Raw genomic sequence first — 25,794 nt, forward strand, 5'->3', positions numbered from 1 at the left:
TCTAACTTGGATTAACTGCACTCGCATGACCAACATCAAGCTCTTGTATTGTGGATCTTAGTGAAGGGTGAATTCTTAAACGGCAAGTTAAGCACGCTTCCACATGAACACTATAATTAATTAATTTCATAAGAATATGGACTTCAGTGTTCAATGCAGACTTCTCTAGATCAATTGCTAAAATCTGGAGCTAGGTTGATTGATATCTCTTACTTAGCAAAAATATTGAGCATTTAATTGGCTATAAACACCCATCAATAACTGAGCCATAACAACGATAACAAAGCAGGAATATTAGTTGAATTTGGAGATGGATGCATGCATTTACTACATTTTTGGGAGCAAATTAAGTAGCTTAGAATTAAATGATGAAGAAAAACTGGTGAAATATAATCTTGAAATAAAGAAACAAATCAGAAAGCAGAATTAATTAACTGAAGAAGAATATAATTTAATCCATCGACCTCAACAGAATGAGGAAGATGATCATTTACTTTCAGAATTAGTTGACCAAAACCCAAATACTCTCTCAAATATCAGAAACGTGGGATGTTTAGAGCATTGGCATTTCATTCCTCATGACATTATTTGCTTTAACTTGGATGCCTTCTTCATAGTCATGGTGCCAAAAGGATGGAGAAACCTCAAAAAAAAGACTTCTTGCAATGAGAACAAAGTAAATCAAGCTCGTGTAACACAATGAAGATTTACAGTAAAGACCTTTAGCTCAAACATGAATAAGAACAATGCAAGCAATGAACTATTTTTCTAGTCTTTTTTCTGAGCTTTTTCGCCATCTCTTACAAGCAATGAACTTCTTTAGTCATGAAAAGATAGTTTAAATACAACAAAGAGAACTAGGATGGTTGTTTGTTTTATTCCTGGAAAAGCACATGTTATAGTCGATTAATATAACTTTTTCCTCCTTTTTATAGCTGCATTTGCCTTCTTCCTTCATGCTAGTCATAGATGAGACATAATTTCCATAATAACATGATCTCATTTGGAGATCCAACACTTTCTCTGTATCTCCAGAGGATAAAATGTCTCAAACTCCTTGCATCTCTTTCCCCAAAACCACCTACATCAAGTGCAAGAAAGACTAGTTAGCGAGCTGGATACCTGGATTACCAACAAAAAAAAAAAGCCTAGTTAGCTGAAGTAAAATATCACCAGAACACCTACAAATATCTGACATGAGTATTCTAAGTGATCGACACAGAGTCTAAAAGCTTTAGATGCTGAATAGGGAAGGCATGTGTGGGACTTGAACTGTTCAGAGTCTGTGTGATAAGATAAAGAAAAGGTTATGGGTTTACATTTGTGTAAATAGGCTATGGTTTCATGTGTAGGTTATTGTTTTATGAAACCGCCATGGTATTAGAGGAAATAAATGGTTCAATATTTGGAATTTTCTACTCTTTAATCAGTTTCACCATTATACCCGAGCTTGCCTTGAAAAGTAAACTTCGTAATTGTGTCTTTAGCGTAGCATACCAAATTAAAAATTTGCAATAAAAGGTCAACCCACAAAATGGAGCAGTGTCTAAGAGAACTCACTTCTGAAGACATAGTTGAAGCAAAGTATAGTAACAATGTCAAATGAAACAGCTCATAAGTACACATCATGGACAAATAACTAAACAAATATTGAAGTTATAAGCAACATAGAGAATAAAAATTTTAGTCACTGATCGGAAAAAGAGCCGACCCCACCTAGTAGGATATTACTTGATTGTTGTTGTTATTGTTGATTGGAAGAAAAGGACATCAACAAAGGCCAGCCGTGCCAACTTGGTTCAGTGGTTGAGGGGAAGGATTAAGAGGAAGAGGAAGAGGAAAAGGAAACGGAAGAGGACAAATAGGAAGATTAAGATAAGTGGCTAGAAGCATCAAAAAGAAAAAGAAGCTTACTTGCTTTGTCTATCAGTGTCATTGTTTCAGCTGTTCAACCTAGGGTTAGTCACATCCAACAACTGAGATTGTTGGAGCTGCCTCAATGCCATGCGATTCAATCAACATGATGTTTTAGTGCTGTTGCAATACCAACTCATTTGTGGATCTACTCATTTAACCCAATACATGTCAGGCAACATGGAAACCATGCCAAAACAAAAACAAAAAAGGGGAAATTTTGTTAGTTTGATAGCCTTTTATAGTGGTAACAATAACAGTGCATGATATATAGCGAATGTTTGGGAATCAATGTAAATCTTAAATGACATGGTGCAAATAGAAGTATAGAACCATGAATCATGTTGAAGATATATAACAAGTATTCTAGAGACACACCTAGGTATTGGTATTCCACTGTAGTGGGAGCGATGTTGCGAAAATTCAGCCACCTATAATGTGTTCAGCTTCTTACTTCAAGAAACCAAACTCTTACTCTTGATCACGTCATTATTTGAGATGATGCATGTAGAACTCAAATCTGGCATTTTAAGAAGGCAAAATCTGTCCTCTCTCAACAAGCTTGATTTGTAGCCTCCTTGCCTCATCAGGATGCCCTGCTGCAATTAGTTTGTTGCTAACTTTCTGGCACAATTTTGTATCAGGTAGCATGTTCCTGTGGAACATTCTGCAGGCCACTTTATATGAATGCAAAGGAAGACCTTTCTTCAAATAACTTTCCATCAAAATGTGGCATGTATTGGCATCAGTCTTTGAGGCTGTCCTCAAAACCTTCCACAAGACCTTGTAAGCCTCATCAAATTTACCAAACAGACAAAGCTTCTCAATTACTTGATTATATGCAGATTTACACTCTTGCTTCTCAAGCATCTTCTCCAACAACATGACCAAATCTTCCACTCTGCCTTTTTCACAATACCTATGAATGACTGTCCTGTAAGTAACGGGAGTAGGAATCAAACCCCTGTGCAGCATTTTCTTCACAAGCTCATTTGATTTCTCAAAGTTTCCTTTTCTTCCCAGTGCATTAACAAGAACTGTATAGGTTACAACATCAGGGTGTCTATTAGTGAGGTACATATCATCCAGCAAAGATAGTGCTGCTTCTAAATCACCCTCGTGGCAAAATCCATGAATTAAAGTAGTGAAGTTTACCACATTGATAGTACATCCTTTGCTTTGACAATCCTCCATGAACTTTTTTGCATCACCAACCATTCTCTCCTTGCAAAGGGCGTGGATAAGCAAATTAATCTCTACTGTAGTGGGAAAGAAACCATTCCCTAACATTTGCATAACCAAATCACAAGCCACCTTCAATTTTCCTTCCCGTCTAAGTCCATGAATAACAACACTATATGTCACAACATTAGGAGTCCACCACTCCTCCTCGCTCTTGTTCAACAATTCCAGCGCCTCTAATGAGGATCCAATTCTACATAATCCATTTAACAGGGAAGTGTATGTGACAGCGTTGGGCTTGCAACCAGCCTCATACATGTGCTTGAGCACCTCTCTTGCTTCATCTATCTTCCCAATACGGCAAAACCCATTGACAAGTGCAGTATATGTCACCACATCTGGATGGTAGCCCTTTGCTAACATCTGATTCATAATGTCCTTTGCCTCATCTATCTTTCCATCCAGGCAATAGGAATGCACAATAGCACTATAGCCAATTTTATCAACTCGAAATCTCTTTTCCTCAGATTCCCTTAAAAAATCAAGGGCTTCATATGCATGACCATGTTTCGAAAGGACATGAATTAAGATACTGTAAGTTACCTGGTCAGGGAACAGATTAGACTCAGTAGTCATCCTTTTCAGTAGCTCTCTGACTTCTCCAACTCTTTTTTCTTTGCATAAGAAGCTTATCACTGTGTAGTAGCTGATCTTGTCTGGCAAGCAACCCTTGGCAGGCATCTCCCGCAACATTCCTAAAGCATCTTCAACCCTTCTAACATCACAAAATCCTTTAATCAAGCAATTGTATGAGATTACATCAGGGGTAATCCCAACTCGTTGCATTCGGTCCAAGAACCTCAGAGCCTTGTCCAATCGACCAGCCATTATGAGCACATTTATTGTAGTGTTACAAACGGAAAGATCTGGTCCACAACCATCTTTCTGCATCAAATTTAAGACTCTCATTGCACTTCTGAGCTTTCCTGCTCGACTATATGAGATCATTAGTCGACTAAAATCTTGAGGCGTCCGACTGATCCTCCGCCGGATCATCAACCTTAGAACTCGCCTTGCTGACTGGCACAACTTTGTCTTACTCAATAGATCAAGCATTGTATGGTAGATCAGCGGTGCATGTCGGTACCTCCACTGTCGGTCAGCCCAGTAAAAGAAGTTCATGGCAACACGTTCATCTGACTGCCAACGTAGCACAGAACAAACCTGATGGGATGAAAGGCTTCTCAAAAGGTGTCGGAGTTCAGCCTCACTCTTTCTATCCCACATATGGCGCAATCCAATCAACCTACATGTTTCTCTAACCATGGGGTGTCCCGATTCATCTCTTTCTTGTAATGTGTCTTCATCATTTACAATTGCTTGATTCTGATTAAAGGAATAGTGTGCCAAAAGTTCCTTTGGCTCCTCTCCTTTTCCATCTATTGGTTCATCTTCATTCTTCTCTGGGCTCTGTTTCATAAGTAAACAAAATCTCTGTTGACTTAAAGAAGTTGAAACAAAGATAAACAAGGATGCTACTCTTAGCAATGATCATGCAATCTAATCAATCTTCTACAAAAAAAAAAAAAACTGATAGATCTTATATACTCATAAAACTAGATTGAGCACACGGCATAAACACAAGGTAAAAATAAGAAATTCTTTCCGTGTAGCACCTTCATTGAAAAGGATGTAAAATATTTGCAATTAACATCCGACATGCCTACAACTCGAAATGATTTAAACGATCTGTCCCCATTGAACCAAAGTCGTAGTATCGCCATCATTGATTATAACCTGCAACAAAGTCAGGACAAGCTAAATATCAAGTGTGCAATATGAAATCAAAGAAAAATAATGAGAACATCCCAGTGGTTCCCGTATATCATACCACATCATTTTCTAGTTGAAAGCATTTGAATAGTAAACAAGACAATCTGTAATCTTTAAAAAGATAAAAAGTAAAAAAAAAAATGTATCTTTCAATTTCTTGAATCAATAAGAACTTACAAGCAATTTAAGGCTTGGGTTGAGGGATAAAGGACAGCATATGTTAAATCCTTGCTCTAATGGCATTCCATCATCTAAATTGAAACAGATCTGTATATCCAACTGAGATGTATTGTTTCTAATTATTTTGACGATAAATTTTGCACTCTATTCAAGTCTCTCATTTAAGGGAATAGTAAAATCAAAATAACTTAAATTGATCCTAGAAATAAGCAGTTTAATGCATCATAATGCGAAGAGTTCATCTATCAAGAAGAGAGGCAATGAAAAATGAGCTAAACATGAGGTTTGAGGCCTTAGTCTAGCATTAACATGTAAAAAAGTTTGTAAACAATATATGTAAAATAAAGAGAGAGGAAAATCTAGGAAGAGTGGGGCAAAAACTCACGACTATGGTAAGAGTTTATACAAAAAATACAAGAAAACAACCAAGTTAAGTGGCATGAACCTATAACTGGTGGGAATGGTTCAACTTATGGTTGGCTGGAATTCCGTGGCCTGGTTTAAGGTTATATCCAATATCTGCATTCATGCCCTGGCTCTTGCCCAAAGACACATTGCCCATACAGGCTTTAAGCAACAGATGGAGAAGCATACCAACGATGATGAAGGCGCTAGATAGAAGAGAGTTGCTCCATCTTACTGTGCGCAACAAGGAAGTGGAGCAGAGATCGCTAGCTGGCCGACATCGAGGAACGAATAGGGGACTAGAACAGCTCCCTACAACTCGAGGAGTTGAGCGGCTGGTAATCAACACGAGTCGCGCTGAGATGGTGGCCTCCGAAAACCTAAAAGACACTGCTCGCAGGTGATGAAGGAAATAGAAAAGGGTTCACTCGCCGGCGGGACGGTTGCTCGCCGTCGGGGGAGTATAATGGCGATGAAGGATGCGGCAGCGATGGGGCTGGCCGCAGCCGACAAGAGACGGACGAGGGTGAGAAAAAACACTAAGGAAAAAAAAAGGCGGCGCTCGCTGTGGGAGAGGAAGGCCAAGCGTGTGAATCGGGAGAAGAAGGTAACCTTACATTGTTTTTTATTAAAACTAAACTCTTATATAATATAACAGTGTATATCTATTATATATCGGTAAATGGCTAAAAAAAATTTATTTCAGCCCCCTAATCAAAGTATTATCGTCCCCGGATTATGATATTACGGTAGGATATCTAAATTATCATTTAAGTACTCACGATTTAAATCTCAACTATGATATATTTATAAAATTTTTTTCTTCAAATGAAAGGCGTAACTAAAGGATGTTGGGTTTCTGGATTGGCCATCGCGTGGGCTTCCCGATTTACCTGGTATCCGATGGAAAACTTTCGTAGGGTCAGATTGATCACCTCCAGATATAATCAATGAGGGTAACTGAGATTATTATTTTTTTTGGGACACTCATTTATCTCATTACCCTTAATTTTAATTAAAATTCATTGATAGTTATTCTCTCCCGAGTAATTTTTAAACTTCTACCTTAAACCATCAAAAATGCCCATCAAATTCAGTCAACCTTGAAAGTCAAAATTCCTCTTTTTTTATATATAATTTTTTTTAAAATTTAACATCATTTAATTAGAATAGAGTATATTTTCTATCTATATACTCTATTTTAATCAAATTATATTAAATTTAAAAGAAATTATATCTTATCTTTAACTTTTTTTTACTTTCTGTTTCCTCGCGATAAACCAATCGATTGCCAATCAATTCTCAATCAATAAAACATATTCGATTCTAGTTAAATACATTGAATTTAAGAGAAATTATATTTCATTTTAAGCTTTTTATACCTTTTATTCCCTTATGACAAATTGATTGATTGCTGATTGATTCCCAATAGATCGGAATAGCATAATTGATAGAAAATATATTAGATTCTAATTAAATGTACTGAATTTAGGAAGAATTATAACTTTTTATATCAAAAATAAGTAAGAATAATTGTTGTTATTTCCTTTCTCTTCTTCTTCTCCGACGTCACCATCGACCCTTTTTGTGTCTAAGCAACCGCGTGCTCTTGTGCTAGTTGTCGATATTCACCCGATTTGTCTGAGTAGCCATCGAAGTCAACATTTAGTCAACTGTCGCGGGTAGTCGCTGTCGTTGTTGCCCTAGTCACCGATGATGCCTCGGCCACCACGAGCCGCTCTTCGCCAAGAGGCCATCTCTGCAGTTGCCGGAGAAGAAGCAACCAATCGGGGTAAATCTTGATTTAATTCAATTAGAATTTAATTGATTTGAGTTTAATTAATTAATCTATGATTAATTAAGATTAGGTTAAAATGTTGAATCTCATATAATTGTTTGATTGAGTTAACTAAGTTGATTAATTGAAATTAGGTTAAGAGAATTAATTAGATATCAATTAAAGAGTTAATTGAATAATTAACTATTTCTAAGTTGATTAATTAACTTGATAGTTAATTGAATTAATAGATTGACTAATTTATAAATTGATAAGTTAATTAATGGATTAATTAATTATTGGTAGATTTAATTAATTGGCTATAGATACTTAGATATTCCTCTTGCCTTTATATATAGGATTAGAGCTCGAGCTAGACCTTTGACTTGAAAATTGTTAGGACGATCTACAATGAGGTAGGTAATTCTTGCTTGTTTTCTTTAAATCTTTGACTTTCGTGCATGATTCTATTATTTGTATTGATTGAGTAGTCATTATTTTATCTTAATATCTACTCTGTTAATTCTTAAGCATGATTCGTTTGATATCCATGTAGTCTCATTGTTATCCATGCTATTTATGGTCATTTATATTTATCCTTTTATGCTAGTGATACTATGATACTATACCGTAGTATAGCTATAAAATATTAAACTAGGTTACCAGCTTGATATTTATTCATGCATGTGTATTACTGCTAATATACCATAGTATAGGATATCGAATATCCTACTAGATCTTTGGTTAGGCTTAGACCTATACTTTAGTAACATTATATTATAGTGTAAGATATCGCGTATCCTACTAGACTTTTTGTTATTATTTAGACTCAGGCCTATAATTTAGTAAGATCATACTATATTATAGGAAATCGTGTATCCTATTAAACCTTTGTGTGTTTTTTAGGCTCATGCATATTCGCTAGTGAAGTTAGGCCGAGATATGATTCTAGAAATTGGATGTGATTATTCACTTTTTATTTATCATTACGTTGTTATATCCTAACGACTATTGCCCCCACATTTGTGGTTAAGAGAGACGTTTACGACCATTAGTATATTCTGTTGACCATTGTCTTCCATTCGTAGTTGAGAGAGTCGTCAGCAATCATGATACACATGTTGCCCACAAGACCATCTATAGTAGAACGTTCTTCCACAGACAATGACTGTTGACATACCCTAACTGCCTATGGGACAATCCATGGTACAACGTTCTTCCGTAGACAATGACTGTTAACGTACCATGACTGCCCACGGGACAATCCATGGTATAGCGTTCTCTCGCAGACAATGACTGTTGACATACTCTGACTGCCCACGGGGACCATTCGTGGTAGAGCATTCTCCCCCAGTCAGTGGTTGAGAAGCTAGATAGCTACCTCTTGCTGTCTACCCACAGGACCATCCATAGTAGAGCGTTCTCCCACAGACAGTAACTATTTATATATCCTGACTGCCACACGACCTGTTTGTGATAGTATGTTGTTGCGCTAGTCAGAACTTGTTATATATTTGCTATATGTTGGTCATGTATTTGTTCGTGTAGATTAGGACATACTGTATGTACTTCCGATTTATTAGTTATACCTAGTTGAACATATTAGTGGAGTTTTATGTAGTTGTTTATGTTTTTGCTAGCAATTGATTATATTGACTCTCTTACTTTTATAGTGAGTATGTTACCTGAGACTGCATCCTTTTTATCTCCTTATATTTAGTATCATGCACTATTTTCTTATACCCACTGAGTGTTTTATACTCACTACCTCTTGTTTCTCATTGATCTCTAGATTAGCAAATAGAGGATATGTTGTGTCGCTTAGAGGTCCTAACTGTTGGTCCCACTTGAGTTCAAATTTCTTTTCGAATCGTTTGATTTATTTTCCGCTACCTTTGTTTATGTTTGCACTTCTTAGTCGAATTTTATGTTCATATGTACATGCATACAAATATGCATTCAATTGGTAGTTGGTATGAGTGGTGGTTTTTATATTGCATCAATATTTATGTTGGCTTTTATTAGTTTGATATCAATTATTTTTTATATTCTCACTAAGGGATACCATCCGATTTGGCAAATAACTATACACTCAAGGTGTGATATATATATATATATATATATATATATATATATATATATATATATATATATATATATATATATATATATATATATATATATAAATGAATCTTGGGTGACATGTGGCATCCCATAACTGTAGGTGACATCCCACGTGGATCATTTGACATGGCCAAAATTAAAAATTTTTTATTCCCCTCCCTCATCTACATGTAATTCTCTTTTCTCTCATGCATGTAAGTCATAGAGTGGTGCTATTTTTCACCACGCAGTGATGTTTTTTTTCACCGCATGGTGCTATTTTTTTTTTTTAAAAATAGCACCATGTAGTGTTATTTTTCAAAGCAACATTAGTATCGTTCTTTTAAAAATAGCACCACGTTGGTGCTATTTTTTATTTTTCAAAACAACACCAGTGTGGTGTTGTTTCAAAAAACAATAGCACACTAGTGCTGTTTTTTTTCAAAATAGCACCAATGTGGTGTTGTTTTTAAAAGAATGGCACCAATGTTGTTTTAAAAAACATCACCACGTTGGTGTTGTTTTAAAAAAAACAACACTGCGGGATGAAAAAATAGCACTATGTGGTACTATTTTGATTTCAAAACAGCACCACTTTACATGCAAGTGAGAGAAGAGAATCACATGTAGGTGAGAGAGGGGAATAAAAAAAAAATCAATTTTTACCAAGTCAGATGATCCACGTGGGATGTCGACCATGGTTATGCAAGGTAAGTCACCTAGGATAACGTTTCTGTGTGTGTATATATATATAAGGGTTAAAAAATTATATATATAATTTTTTACCCTACACACTTCTGGACGACCCTCACAAGTCCGAGCACCTGGATGCTTGCTCGGGTACCCCGATTCTCAAAAATAAATAGGGGCGCCTGGGCAAACTGTCGGACCTGTGAGGGTGACCCAAGAGTGTACAGTGATGTGTGCAGATTATATACACTTTCATGAATATTTTGACGCACATCTACTTATATGCCATGAGCATAATCTATCTTTATTGCACTATATTTCATTATAATATTATATTTTCACTCCTTTTATTTAGAGATCTACTCTTTACTTAGTTTGATTGATAGGATGTGTTTTCGGAGTAAAAATAGAGTAACAAGCCTTAAAACGTGAAGTCAAAGAAAGGAACATGCTCACACAAAATATACATGAAGGAAAATGCTTTCAAAAGTCCTTCAAATTGGATATTTAATCAAGGATTACACTTTAGCCATGTTCTTTAACATGTGCATGATCCTATAGAAGAATTTTGATGGAAAACAGAGCTTAAATATAGTCTAGAGCGTCTAAAAGGTCCGGGTTGTGACTCATAAGCCATGTGAAGATCAAGTTTTTCCCATGCTTTGGCCATGTGGATTCACACAGCTATGTCACGGTCGTGTCACTACCTTGTGGAATTTTCTACACTGCAGATTGAAACTAAAACGACCATAACTTTTTACTTGGTTGGAGTTATAGGCTGTTTTTTATACCAAAATGTAGATAATTTCAAGATCTACAATTTTATTGAACGTCAACTAGAGAAAACCACGTCTAGATGGTCTAAAAGACGTTTCCATAAGATAGCCATGCAGAGCCATGCCAAGGTCATACCATGACTGTGTGGACCACACGACAGTGTAGATTTTCTAGAGAAGGATCCGACCATGGCCATGTGGACCATATGGTAGTGTGGATTTTCCAGAGCCAAAGCTGACCTTGGCCGTGTGGATGCCACACGACCATGGCAGGGGTCATGACAGTCTCATGGCCAACCCTATTTAAAGGGGATTTCTCCCTTTTTCACTCATCTTTGGTTTGGGGTTCGTCCCCATTCCTTGGAAAAGGGTTCTCCCAATTTGGGGGAACCCTAGACCTTCTATCTTCGTTGATCCATCCATCTCTGGAGCAAGGATTGCATCCAAGAAGACTAACGCTACATGGATAAGCATTCTCTTCTTTTTATGTTTTGAGTTGTAGATTGCTTTATTTTTTATCTCTTGCTTTTATTTCCTTCGTAGTGGAGTAGATCTCTAGATCTAGGATGTAGGAAGTATTTGTGATGCGATGTTGATGTATAAACTATGTATTTGGACATTTTTCTTATGCTATGATATGTTTTATGACTTATTTTTGTGTGTTGTGCCTTATATATATATGACAAAATGTGTGTGAGGTCAATACATTCAGATGTAAAGTTTTGATCGCCATGTAGAGGAAGAGCCTTGGATTGTAAAATCATAGGACCTTGTGATAGAACATATACCTTACTTTCTACGACGTTTCCTTGATACGAGGATCGATTCTCTACTAGGGAGGTTAATTAGAGTTTTAGGAATTTTTTTCAAATTAATGTTAGAAAGTAACTTGTGTAATCTAGCGATTGTATGATCGAGGGGCCCTGTGACAGAGGGTACCCCTTTAACCGGACTTTCTAGGTTACCTTTACTACTTAATTGTATTAATCTATCATCAGAAAATAAATTAGATAATTCTAACGATCGTATAACCGGGAGGGTCTGTGACAGAAGGTATCCTTTAACCGAACTTTCTAAAGTTGCTTCTTTACTTAATTGCATTAGAACTTGGGTAAACTCTTCGGTGCAACTTGCTTGGGAGTTGTGTTGAACTTTAGTTAGAATTCCTACATGAGTGTAAGCATGGAGTTAGGTAGATAAATAATACATAGGGACATTAACAAGCATCATAACGAAATCAAAATCCTAGAATCTATCATCCTTCACCTACTTACGCTCATTCTCTCCCTCTCTTTTCTTAATCTCTCTCTCTTCTTCCCTTCTCTCTCTTCTTAGCATTCGTGAGCCAAAATTCGATTGTCTAAATAATTTACTGTGCAAAGTTAACTAGTTCTTAATCAACAATCTCTGTGGGATCGATATTTTATTACTTGATGACATCCGTATACTTGCAGGCACACATCATGTAGGATAAGGGTGTGCAACGTATCATTTATATATATATACACACACCCTGCACAACCGTGAGTGTCATCTAATGGATGTTCTGATGCAGCCAAAATTTTTATTATTATTATTTTTCTCTCTCATCAACATGCAACACTTTTCTCTCTTCTATATGCAAGCATCTCTCCTACATGGAAAGTGATGCTGGTCTTTAAAGACCAACACAATCACTAGTTTGAAACTAGCACCAATTAGAACTACGTTGGTACTGATCTTTATGTTGGTTGCTACTCGGAAAACCTAGAGGTTCCACTGTACAAAAATTTTGTACAAAGGTCTGAACCTTTTCCTAGCTACCATGTGTTCTTTTAAATTAAATTTTGGATCGCCTGCGGAACTTAACACGTTTGATCCAAAACTTAATCTATTTGTTCTTTTAGGTTTTGACTTGGATCTCCTGCGGAACTTAACACGTTCGACCCAAGTCTCCTTAAGTTATTAATTCCATTAAATATTAATTTCCATAAAAGGTTCCCAGTACTGACGTGGCGAGGCACATGGCCTTCTTGGATATGGGAGCAACCACCACCGACTAGACAAAACCTTTAATAGAAAGCTAATATTTAATTTCCTAAAATAACTTTAGGTTAACCAAAGAGAACAATCAAATCACAAGGAAAAGAAAGAAAACAAAAGAACACAACTTCGAAAAACATATTCGAAATACTAGAACGTAAGCCTCTTGTATTTGGTATTATTTCCATAAATAACTAGCATGATGCGGAAAGAAAAATTACTAGTTATACCTTGTAGAAAAACCTCTTGATCTTCTACCGTATTCCTCTTCTAACCTCGGACGTTGTGTGGGCAACGATCTTCCGAGATGAGAAACCACCAAGCACCTTCTTCTCCTCCTAGCTAGGTTCGGCCAAAACAAGAAAGCTCCACCAAGGAAGAAGAAAAACACCAACCAAGCTCTAAGAGATGCAAGCTTCCTCTCCTTCTTCTTCTTCTTCTCCAAGTAGTATCCGGCCTCCACAAGACCTCTAAGCAATAGAGAGTTTCGGCCACCACAAAGAGGAAGAAGAGAAGAGATGATGGCCGGCCACAACACCAAGGAAAAGAGGGAGAGAAAACAATAGAGGTTGTATCTCATGAAGGCACCCTCACCCCTTCTTTTATATTCCTTGGCCTAGGCAAATTAGGAAATTTAATTACAATAAAATTTCCTCAATTTTCTTGACATGATTTAATTTAGAAAAATAAAATAAAACAAATTTTCCAAATTAAAGTTCAATGGCCGGCCACATCATTGGAGAGCAAATTGGACAAGTTTTAATCAACAATTAAAACTTCCTAATTTGTTTCCGGAAATTTTAAAAATAAAATTTCTCTTTAAAAATCTCTTCATGGTTGATAAAAGGAAATTTCTATAATTTTAATTTTATCAACATGTGGATATTTTTTAAAGAGAAAATAAAATAACTCTCCAATCTACAAATAAGGAAAGAGATTTAATCTCTTTCTTTAATCTTTTGTAGATCTTTTACAAGAGAGATATTTTAATTTTAATTCTCTTTAATAAATTATTTCTTCCACATAATAAAAACTAAAATTAAAATCCCTTTTAAATTTAATTTGGCCGGCCCCCACTAGCTTGGGTTCAAGCTAGGGCCGAATATTATACCTAGGCCGGCCCTAGCTTGTTCCCAAGCTAGCTTGGCCGGCCCCTATTGTGTGGGTATAGAAGGTGGGTATAGGTGGGTATAGAACTCTATAAATAAGAGGCTACGATAGGGACCGAGAGGAGGAATTGGTTTTGGTCTCCCGATAAAATTAAGCATCCCGTGTTCGCCACACAACTTAATTTTATCAATAATAATTCATTCCACTAGAGAATTATTATTGAACTACCGCACCAATCCCAAATTACATTTTTGGGCTCCTTCTTATTATGAGTGTGTTAGTCTCCCTGTGTTTAAGATATCGAATGTCCACTAATTAAGTGAGTTACTGACAACTCATTTAATTAATTTCTTAGTCCAAGAGTAGTACCACTCAACCTTATTATCATGTCGAACTTATAAGTCCACCTGCAGGGTTTAACATGACAATCCTTATGAGCTCCTCTTGAGGACATTATCAACCTAGTATCACTAGGACACAGTTTCCTTCTATAATCAACAACACACACTATAAGTGATATCATTTCCCAACTTATCGGGCTTATTGATTCATTAAACTAAATCTCACCCATTGATAAATTAAAGAAATAAATATCAAATATATGTGCTTGTTATTATATTAGGATTAAGAGCACACACTTCCATAATAACTGAGGTCTTTGTTCCTTTATAAAGTCAGTATAAAAAGAACGACCTCAAATGGTCCTACTCAATACACTCTAAGTGTACTAGTGTAATTATATAGTTAAGATAAACTAACATCTAATTACACTACGACCTTCCAATGGTTTGTTCCTTTCCATCTTAGTCGTGAGCTACTGTTTATAATTTATAAGGAACCGATAACATGATCTTCTGTGTGTGACACCACACACCATGTTATCTACAATATAAATTAATTGAGCAACTACATTTATCATAAATGTAGACATTTGACCAATGTGATTCTTATTTCTAGATAAATGTTTATACCAAAAGCTAGGCTTTTAGTATACACTCTAACAATCTCCCACTTATACTAAAAGACTAAGCTGCTATATCTGCTGCCATACATCTGATTCCTAACCCTTCAACATGTCCATCAAAAGCTTTTGCCTTAAGGACCTCGGTGGAAGGATCTATAGGTCATCACCTGATGCAATATAGGTAGCAACAACTTCTCCTCGTTTATACGATTTCTCGTATTCTTGCGCTCTATTGTGTTTACTTGCCTTTATAGACTTATGGTTTCTTCGAGTTTGCTACTGCACCAATATTATTACAATAAATTGTAATAATCTTTGGACAAACTAGAAATCATATCTAAGTCTATCTTGAGGTTATTGAGTCATTCGGCTTTTATGGCTACCTCATAGGCTTGCCATATACTAAGCTTCTATGGTGGAGTCCAGAAAAACACCTATGCTTATCACTCTTCCATAGTTATGACTTTACCTCTTAAAGTAAACACAAAACCCCGAGGTCGACTTATTATTGTCCCTATCCGATTGGAAGTCAAAATCCATGCAACCCACAAGGACTAAATTAACTGCCTTGTAAGCTAGCATATAATCTCTAATGCCTCTAAGGTACTACAATATATGCTTTACTGCAGTCCATTGTCCTTGTCCAGGGTTACTTTGATATCTACTAACTATGCCCTTGGCAAAACATATTTCTGATCTCGTGCATAGCATACATTAGGCTTCCAACAGCCATAGCATAAAGAACTGCCTTTATTTCCTTTATCTCCTTTGATGTCTACAGAGACATATCTTTAGATAAAGTTACTCCATCCTGAAAAGGTAAGAAACCTTTCTTGGAGTTTTGTATGCTTAAAACAAGCAAGGATTTTTCCGATGTATGAAGCTTGGGATAAGTAAAATATTCTTTTCTTGCGATCCCTTATTACTTTGATCTCAAGAATATATACATTCTCCCAAGTCCTTTATATCGAATTGTTTGGACAACCATACCCTTACTTCTGACAACATTTTGATATTGTTTCCAACTACCAAAAATGTTATCTACGTATAGTACAAGAAATACCACCACGCTTCCATCACACCTTTTGTATACACAAGACTTATCCGGTTACTAAATCCATAGATCTGGATTACTTTGATAAACCGGATGTTCCAAGACCTTGAAGCTTTGCCTCAGTCCATAGACTGATTGAGCTTACACACAAGATGCTCTTAGCCCTTTGCAATGAACCCTTCTGGTTGCTTTTTATGGATGCTTTCTTCAAAACTTCCATAAAGGAATGCTGTCTTGACATCCTCTTGCCAAATAGATAAAAGAATCCGGATAGACTTAAGCATGACTACCAGTGAAAAAGTTTCCTTTTTCATCAAGCCTTGCTTTGAAAGTTACTACCTTCCTGTCTATCCCTCTTTTCCTATTATAGACCTTTTTATACCCAACGGCTTTTACACCATTTGGTGATTCTACAAGCTTCCAGATTTTATTAGAATACATATATTCTAATTCTTTTATTCATTACTCTTTGCCAAGATGCTGCATCTTTATCTTGGAGTGCTTCATCATATGACCGGAGATCAGGTTCATGCCCTCCAGGGATCGAGTCCAAAAACTCTCCCAAAACATGAACCTATTTAGGTTGCATAACAACCCTCCCACTACAATAAGACACTTTCTGTAATTGTGTATCAATTTGTGATACATGTTGCAGTTTTCTTGTGGTATCTCATCTTGTACAGTTGGTACTAGGTTAGACATGTCCTTTATTATTTCCTTAAGAACAAATTTACTTATGAGTACGTGGTTCATTATATAGTCCTTTTCTAAAAAAAAACAGTCATTGATGCTAACAATGACCTTCTGATTTTTAAGACTATAAACTTACTTTTGTTTATCTAGGATAACTTACAAACAAGTGAACTTCTATCCAACTTATCATTGTCTCTCTTTAATATATGTGCTGGATTACCCGAATCCGAATATGCTTCAAAATAGGTTTTCACCTATTCAGCAATTCTATATGAGTAGAGAGTTCTAACTTGGAAGGTACTATGTTCACTTTCGTTTCCAGAGTTTATCCTTAAAACAAATTTGGTAATTTTCTAAATAACTCATCATCTATCTAATTATTTCATAAGAGTCCTTTATCTTCTTTCTACTACACCATTCTGTTGGGATGTACCAGGTGCAGTTAGTTGGGATTGAATCCCTACTTTTGATAAGTGACTCCTAAATTCTCCCAAGAGGTACTTGCCATTACGATCTTACCATAGTGATATTTACTTTAAACATTTCTCCGCATCAGCCTTGTACTCTTTGAACTAATCAAAGTACTTAGTCATGCGGTACATTAAGTAAATTTATTTGTATCTTGAATAGTTGTCTATAAAATAGATGAAATATTCAATACTACCTCTTGTCTGGATAGTCATAGGATCACACAAATCAGAATGAACCGATTTCAACATATCTTTGACTCCATACCCCTTGGACTTAAAAGCTTCTTGGTTATTTTCCTTCCAAGTAAGACTCGCAGGTTGGAAAGATTTCCACTACTAATGAACCCAAAAGTTCATCAGCTACCAATGAATCCTACTTAAGTTAATATAACCTAGCCTTAGATGTCAAAGATATAATTGGTTCCTTTTCGAAGGTTGCTTTCTCTTAAGTTAGAAGATGTGTTATTAATTTCCATTTGTTGCATCATGGGAGTTATTGGATTATAAATAGTCAACCAACATACCAGAATAGATAACTTGCCTATTTTTCTTGATAACAACTTTGTTATCAAAATAGACACAATATCTATTCTATAATGGTTTAGAAACTGAAATCAGGTTTTTTCTAAACTTAGTATGTAAAGACAATTCCTAATAATCCAAATTTTATTCCTATTAGAGAATAAACCTCTCCCACTGCAACAGCTGCTACTTTTGCAGTAGTGCCCATGTGGACGGTGTTTTTTTATTTTCATTTAGTTGTCGGGTTTCCTGGAACCCTGCAATGAATTGCAGACATGATCAATGGCTCCCATATCTACACACCAGGTACCGGTAGATAACTCCACTAAACATGTATCAACTAATGAATAAAATACACCTATATTGTTCTTAGTTCTAAGAAGACAGTCTACCTTAATGTCCAAATTCTATTTTCAATCAATTATAATTGGGACCACTAAGTCTATCCTAAAGTATATCAGCTAGGGATTGACCATCTTCCTAAGAATCACAAAAATATTTGGTTAAGACCAACTCCTTAAAAATCCCCATGAATTTTGTATGCCACGTTAGTGTGGACGTATACAAATTCAAAGAGGAAATTTTATTTAATTTTATTATCTCGTCAACCTTACTTTATGACGAATAAAATTAATAGTTGGTCTATCAAATATTTGGTCAAGACTCTAAATTTAAAATAATATTGATTCCTCTAACAATACTATTTAAATTTACCAACACCTCAAAACACCGTGAATTTTGCATGCCATGTTAGTGTGGACGTATACAAAATCAACATTTGTAAGAGGAGGGTTTTACCCATTAACTATCTTGTCAACGTAACTTTATGACAAATAAAATTATCTCAAACACCGTTAATTTTGTATGCCACGTTAGTGTGGACGTATACAAAATCAATCATTTGTAAGAGGGGTTTTAACCCTTTAATTTTATTATCTTGTCAACCTAACTTTATGACAAATAAAATTATCTCAAACACCGTTAATTTTGTATGCCACGTTAGTGTGGACGTATACAAAATCAATCATTTGTAAGAGGGTTTTAACCCTTTAATTTTATTATCTTGTCAACCTAGTTTTATGACAAATTAATAGTTGGTTTCATTTGGTCACACAAATAATAGCAGTGACTCCGATGGGGAGGATACTATTAAATGTATCTAAGTGTATACCATTACTTGACACTAAGTCCATTAATAAGATTATGCCCCTTCCGTTGGGGAAGATCACACGCTCTTAATTAACTTCCTATAGTCATCCAAAAATGGAAGCAAACAAGCTCATCCGTTATGGAGGAAGGCACTCAGAGCCAACGCGCAAGCTTGTTTGCATCACTTACAAACCAGTAATGGAGACCATGGGATTTACTTAAAAATCCCTCTCCCACTTAGTTATTTATTAATGAGGAATTTTAACTATGCTAGCCTACTAAACTTGTAAACTAACATGCACACACAGCACAATATAAAAGCAATAAATAGAAAATCTAATTTTCAACTATTATGGCATTTATCTCTAGTTGTCCTCCGTGTGTTGTCATCCCAAGTTGCTGCCATATTTGGCCACCGCCACTGGGTCTAGCTGTCGCATCCATCTTGCTCCTTGTTCCGCTGCGCCTCTGGTCCTTAGAAGGTTCCACGCTTTGCAAGATTCGATCCGCGACATAAATAGAATTTTACAATTTTGATCCTATATTCCATAAAAGGAATGTACATGTATCTAGATCAAAACTAAAATCCTAATAAAACTAAATACAGCTCCTGCTGTATTTTATAATACAATCATGCACACACATATAAATGCCCTTGACATGTCCAAGGGTCCAATCACACACATAAAACTATAAGCCATAATAGTTGGATCCTGCATCCACAAAGTTAGCACATCCTACTATTATCCTGCCTAAATTATGTATGACATGTGCATAATTAAACTAATACAAAATACACAGAGGCAAAACCCTAGCTCTGATACCAATTGTTGGTTGCTACTCGGAAAACCTAGAGGTTCCACTGTACAAAAATTTTGTACAAAGGTCTGAACCTTTTCCTAGCTACCATGTGTTCTTTTAAATTAAATTTTGGATCGCCTGCGGAACTTAACACGTTTGATCCAAAACTTAATCTATTTGTTCTTTTAGGTTTTGACTTGGATCTCCTGCGGAACTTAACACGTTCGACCCAAGTCTCCTTAAGTTATTAATTCCATTAAATATTAATTTCCATAAAAGGTTCCCAGTACTGACGTGGCGAGGCACATGACCTTCTTGGATATGGGAGCAACCACCACCGACTAGACAAAACCTTTAATAGAAAGCTAATATTTAATTTCCTAAAATAACTTTAGGTTAACCAAAGAGAACAATCAAATCACAAGGAAAAGAAAGAAAACAAAAGAACACAACTTCGAAAAACATATTCGAAATACTAGAACGTAAGCCTCTTGTATTTGGTATTATTTCCATAAATAACTAGCATGATGCGGAAAGAAAAATTACTAGTTATACCTTGTAGAAAAACCTCTTGATCTTCTACCGTATTCCTCTTCTAACCTCGGACGTTGTGTGGGCAACGATCTTCCGAGATGAGAAACCACCAAGCACCTTCTTCTCCTCCTAGCTAGGTTCGGCCAAAACAAGAAAGCTCCACCAAGGAAGAAGAAAACACCAACCAAGCTCTAAGAGATGCAAGCTTCCTCTCCTTCTTCTTCTTCTTCTCCAAGTAGTATCCGGCCACCACAAGAACTCCAAGGGAGAGGGAGAGGTTCGGCCACCACAAGAGGAAGAGAAGGAGATGATGGCCGGCCACACCAAGGAACAAAAGAGGGAGAGGAATAATAGATGTTGTATCTCATGAAGGCACCCTCACCCCTTCTTTTATATTCCTTGGCCTAGGCAAATTAGGAAATTTAATTACAATAAAATTTCCTCAATTTCCTTGACATGATTTAATTTAGAAAAATAAAACAAATTTTCCAAATTAAAGTTCAATGGCCGGCCACATCATTGGAGAGCAAATTGGACAAGTTTTAATCAACAATTAAAACTTCCTAATTTGTTTCCGGAAATTTTAAAAATAAAATTTCTCTTTAAAAATCTCTTCATGGTTGATAAAAGGAAATTTCTATAATTTTAATTTTATCAACATGTGGATAATTTTTAAAGAGAAAATAAAATAACTCTCCAATCTACAAATAAGGAAAGAGATTTAATCTCTTTCTTTAATCTTTTGTAGATATTTTACAAGAGAGATATTTTAATTTTAATTCTCTTTAATAAATTATTTCTTCCACATAATAAAAACTAAAATTAAAATCCCTTTTTAATTTAATTTGGCCGGCCCCACTAGCTCAATTTATACCTAGGTAGGCCCTAGCTTGTTCCCAAGCTAGCGTGGCCGGCCCCCTTTAATGGGTATAGAAGGTGGGTATAGGTGGGTATAGAACTCTATAAATAAGAGGCTACGATAGGGACCGAGAGGAGGAATTGGTTTTGGTCTCCCGATAAAATTAAGCATCCCGTGTTCGCCGAACACACAACTTAATTTTATCAATAATAATTCATTCCACTAGAGAATTATTATTGAACTACCGCACCAATCCCAAATTACATTTTTGGGCTCCTTCTTATTATGAGTGTGTTAGTCTCCCTGTGTTTAAGATATCGAATGCCCACTAATTAAGTGAGTTACTGACAACTCATTTAATTAATTTCTTAGTCCAAGAGTAGTACCACTCAACCTTATTATCATGTCGAACTAAGTCCACCTGCAGGGTTTAACATGACAATCCTTATGAGCTCCTCTTGAGGACATTATCAACCTAGTATCACTAGGACACAGTTTCCTTCTATAATCAACAACACACACTATAAGTGATATCATTTCCCAACTTATCGGGCTTATTGATTCATTGAACTAAATCTCACCCATTGATAAATTAAAGAAATAAATATCAAATATATGTGCTTGTTATTATATTAGGATTAAGAGCACACACTTCCATAATAACTGAGGTCTTTGTTCCTTTATAAAGTCAGTATAAAAAGAACGACCTCAAATGGTCTTACTTAATACACTCTAAGTGTACTAGTGTAATTATATAGTTAAGATAAACTAACACCTAATTACACTACGACCTTCCAATGATTTGTTCCTTTCCATCTTAGTCGTGAGCTACTGTTTATAATTTATAAGGAACCGATAACATGATCTTCTGTGTGTGACACCACACACCATGTTATCTACAATATAAATTAATTGAGCAACTACATTTATCATAAATGTAGACATTTGACCAATGTGATTCTTATTTCTAGATAAATGTTTATACCAAAAGCTAGGCTTTTAGTATACACTCTAACACTTTAAAGATCAACACCAATGCTGATGCTGGTCTTTTAAAGACTAGCACAAAAAGACCAGCACCAATGTTGGTGTTGGTCTTTAAAGACCAGAAACACTAGCACCTTGGTGCTAGTCTTGAAGACCAGTACCAAGGTGGTGGATTTTCAAAACTAGCACCAACGTGAGTGTTGGTCTTGAATTACCATCACCAGTGTTGAAAGACCAGCACTAATGTGGTGTTGGCTGGTGTTGGTTTCAAATTTCAATCAATTCCTGCTAATATCCACGCTAAGAAATTAAGAATATAAATCTAGTGCCCAAACAGGATGTCTAAATAAGAACATTCAAATCATACAGATAAATTATTCATACATAAAGGGTTATATCCATTGATAAGTTGTGAAAAGTTTAACCATAGATAATCTCTTAATCACACCATCAAATAGGTAGAAGATTTATTAAATTTTGAAATGTTACCCTGCCATGATATGATGTGTTTCTAATGCCAATAAAAAGTAACTCATCCAATAATATTTAATATCTAGAAAACTACCAAATAAAATGCATCCCAAGTAGAAATATCATAAGTACTGCCATGCCCTGGCTCATCATAAGGAAAACTATAATCAAAATCCTTTTTATCTGGCATTAACTTGGAACCATGTGCATCTAAAGCACCTTTTACTAAAATCAATGTAGTTATATACAAACCTAGAGCAATAGCATGATGAACCAAGAAGTCTCCAGGGTCTATTGTTAAGAAGAGTGAATTACTATTTGTTGGTGCAATCGACCTCTAGGGGTTCGATGTTTGACAATATACAAATGTAGTTAAGGGTTGATCAAATTGGAAGAGAGAAGTCCAGTTAGGACTAGATGACTAGTAAAGAAAAGTCATAATTGAAGGTTAGGTAAGATTAAGTCCTAACTAGAAGTTAGGTAGGTGAGAAGTTTACTGAGTGACTAGTTCTAACTAGAGGTTAGGCAAGGAAAAGTCTTGGTGAGTGAAATCAGGCCCTAGTGAGTGAAACCAGGCCCTAGTGAGTGAAGCTAAGTGGTGAAAGTCCTGGTAGTGAAGCTAGACAATGAAAGTGCTAGTGAGTTAAGCTAGGTGGTGGAAATCATGGTGAGTAAAGTTAGGCAATATAAGTCCTAGTGAATAAAGCTAGGCAGCCTTAGGAGAGGCAACCCTAGGTAATGAAAAGTCTTGGAGGAGTAAACTCTAAGAATGTGTGACCGATTGGTTTCCAGTTGATTTCACGCAGTCAACTGAACCAGCGAATCTTAAAAGCTGCTAACACTGTTTTGCCTTACTTTTTTGTATATATTGTGTTAACTTAGTATTGTAGGTAAGTCTTAGTAGATCAGATTGATAAGACACTAAACAAAACTAGAGAAAGTTCAAATAGGTTTAGAGGACCAGATGTTTGTCAAGTAAGTGAAAGTAAACATTGGATGAGAGTGATCCAGTGAGAACGAGTTCCAATTGGGACTTTAGGCGCTGATCCAGTTTAAGTCCATTTTGGATGCCTAAACTGAGACTATGATAAAATTTTGATCATGGATAGATAGGATCTAATTAATAATGTTATTTTATTATTGTGCTAACTCTGTTTTATAGGGTATAGTTTATTATTTGGACTAACATATTTTACAGGGTGAAAAGTACCTCAAGCCTTGGGTCCGAGGCACCTCCTGTTCGAGTGGAGGTGCCTCAGGTGCCTTGGCCGAAGATTTGCGTAGAAAGGAGCCAAGGTGCCTCCCATGTGGTTGGAGGCGCCTTGGAGCATGGAGCAAAGGCACCTCGGAGTGCCTGGAAGGCACCCTCGTGTAGATAAAGGTCGCAAGCTACAAAGCTTATCGAGTACGAAGCTCACGGGATAACTTTTGCACTTGGAGGCGCCTTGGACGAGAATTAGAGGCGCCCTCAACAACCTATAAAAAAAGGTTCAACCAAGCATTCAACACAACTGAACTATAACTTTTATACGTGATCTTTCAAGCTTTCGGCTGCTCCAATTTCATCCTCTTATTATGCTGCAACATTGCTATGCCCTACTATTACTGAGAAGCAGTCCAACACCAAGCTCGATCTGATAGTCTTCATGTGTTAGGTAACAAAATTGTCAATTAATTTTTTAATTACTGCATAAAGGAAAGTGTATGTTGTTACACTTGTCTTTAGTTTACTGCTATATTTGATTTACTCTTTCGACGATTCTGGAAGAGGTTTATAGTGGATTGGTTATCTATATGATTCGAGGGATCGTAAGTCTTGGAGTAGGAGTCGTTGAAGGCTCTGAACCAAGTAACTCCTTGTGTTTGATTTTTCTTCTTACTTTTAATTCTGCTGCACTTTGTTTTTAACTTTTAAAAGATAATTATTTTTTAAAATACACGTGATTTACTCTCTCCCTCCCCCCTCTTATGTGCACTGATCCTACACTATTCTCATTAACTGCATTCAACCAATCCAGTAACCATATCTTTAGCATGCATTGAATGTTGGGACATTCATTGAAGATAAGAGTACATCGAACTCATATGAAGGTTTACCATGAGCGAATTGTATCCATTGGGAAAATATGGGTTCGATCAAGATTTATCTTTTTTAAGTACCAAAAATGAGCATGACATCAAAAGACTAGCCCCTACTTAAACTTAATAAGTTACTTAAACTTAATAAGTATAATAAAAAAACTAATAACTAACTTATTACTTCGTAATAACAATATCCCAAGAAACAGTCAGTATTTGAGATGAGTGGATCAATCATATAACCAGCACCAAGATGGTGCTGGTCATTCAAGACCACCACCAACATTGGCTTTGAAACACCAGCACCAACACGGGTTTTAAACCAGCACCAGCCAACACTATATTGGTCAGCTTGTTCCTTTGCAAGGTTAGTCGATGATAATGTCATCCCAAATGACCCCTTTGGACCATCTGCCTGGCACCGGGGGTTGCCCTCGTGCTACTCTATAGATGTGTGTCTGTCGACTTATTACTTTGCATAGTTGATTGTTGAAAAAAATGTCATCCTAAATGGCCCCCTTTGAACTATATGCTTGGCACTGGGGGTTCCCCCGTGCCACTCTATAGATGTATGTTCCGTCTACTTGTTCCATCGCAAGGTTGGTCGATGATAAAAAAAAGGTCATCCTAAATGGCCCCTTTGAAATATATGCATAGGACCAGGGATTGCCCCCTTGCCACTCGATAGATGTGTGTCTATGGGTTTATTGCTTTGCAAGGTTGTGTGTCTATGGGATAATTACTTCGTGAGGTTGGTTGTTGATAAAAAAAATGTCATCCTGAATGATCTATTTGAACCATATGCCTGGCATGACATCGGGGTTGCCTCCATGCCACTCCATAAATATGCATTCTATTGGCTTGTTCCTTTGCAAGGTTGGTCGGTGATAAAAATTGTCATCTCGAATGACCCCTTTGAACCATATGTCTAGCACTGGGGCTTACCCCTGTGTCACTCTATAGATGTGTGTTTTGCAGGCTTGTTCCTTCACAAGGTTGGTCAATGACAAAAAAATGTCATCATAAATGGTCCCTTTAAACCATATGACTAGCACTAGTGTTGGTCTTCAAGGTGCTGGTCTTGAATGACCAACACTAACGCTGGTGTTGGTCTTATATAACCAACACCAGCGTTGAAAGGCCATCACCAACATTAGTGCTAGTTTTGAAAGACCAGCACCTTGGTGCTGGTCTTGAATGACAAACACCAGTACTAAAA

At 36.3% G+C, this 25,794-nt stretch overlaps 1 protein-coding gene and 1 pseudogene across 5 annotated transcripts; both read right to left on the reverse strand.

Annotated features, from left to right (window-relative positions):
• Positions 1–666: 666 nt before the first annotated feature.
• LOC121995763 (pentatricopeptide repeat-containing protein At5g41170, mitochondrial-like) lies at positions 667–6,115 on the reverse strand. 5 transcript variants are annotated; one of them, XM_042549527.1, is made up of 5 exons: positions 5,555–6,115; positions 4,773–4,893; positions 2,293–4,566; positions 1,915–2,062; positions 667–1,081 (listed from the first exon to the last, which is right to left on the reverse strand). In XM_042549527.1, exons 2-3 carry the CDS (start codon positions 4,881–4,883, stop codon positions 2,443–2,445), a joined length of 2,235 nt encoding a protein of 744 aa, XP_042405461.1. In that variant the 5' UTR covers positions 4,884–4,893; positions 5,555–6,115; the 3' UTR covers positions 667–1,081; positions 1,915–2,062; positions 2,293–2,442. The 5 variants fall into 5 exon arrangements, with proteins under 5 accessions (XP_042405461.1, XP_042405464.1, XP_042405463.1 ...); XM_042549530.1 differs by lacking the exon at positions 1,915–2,062 and having other exon boundaries at positions 5,750–6,115; XM_042549529.1 differs by lacking the exon at positions 1,915–2,062 and having other exon boundaries at positions 5,704–6,115.
• Positions 6,116–22,292: 16,177 nt separating this feature from the next.
• On the reverse strand, positions 22,293–24,669 carry LOC121994600 (annotated as a pseudogene).
• Positions 24,670–25,794: the final 1,125 nt, after the last annotated feature.

Source organism: Zingiber officinale, chromosome 6A, assembly GCF_018446385.1.
Source record: "Zingiber officinale cultivar Zhangliang chromosome 6A, Zo_v1.1, whole genome shotgun sequence".
NCBI lineage: Eukaryota > Viridiplantae > Streptophyta > Magnoliopsida > Zingiberales > Zingiberaceae > Zingiber > Zingiber officinale.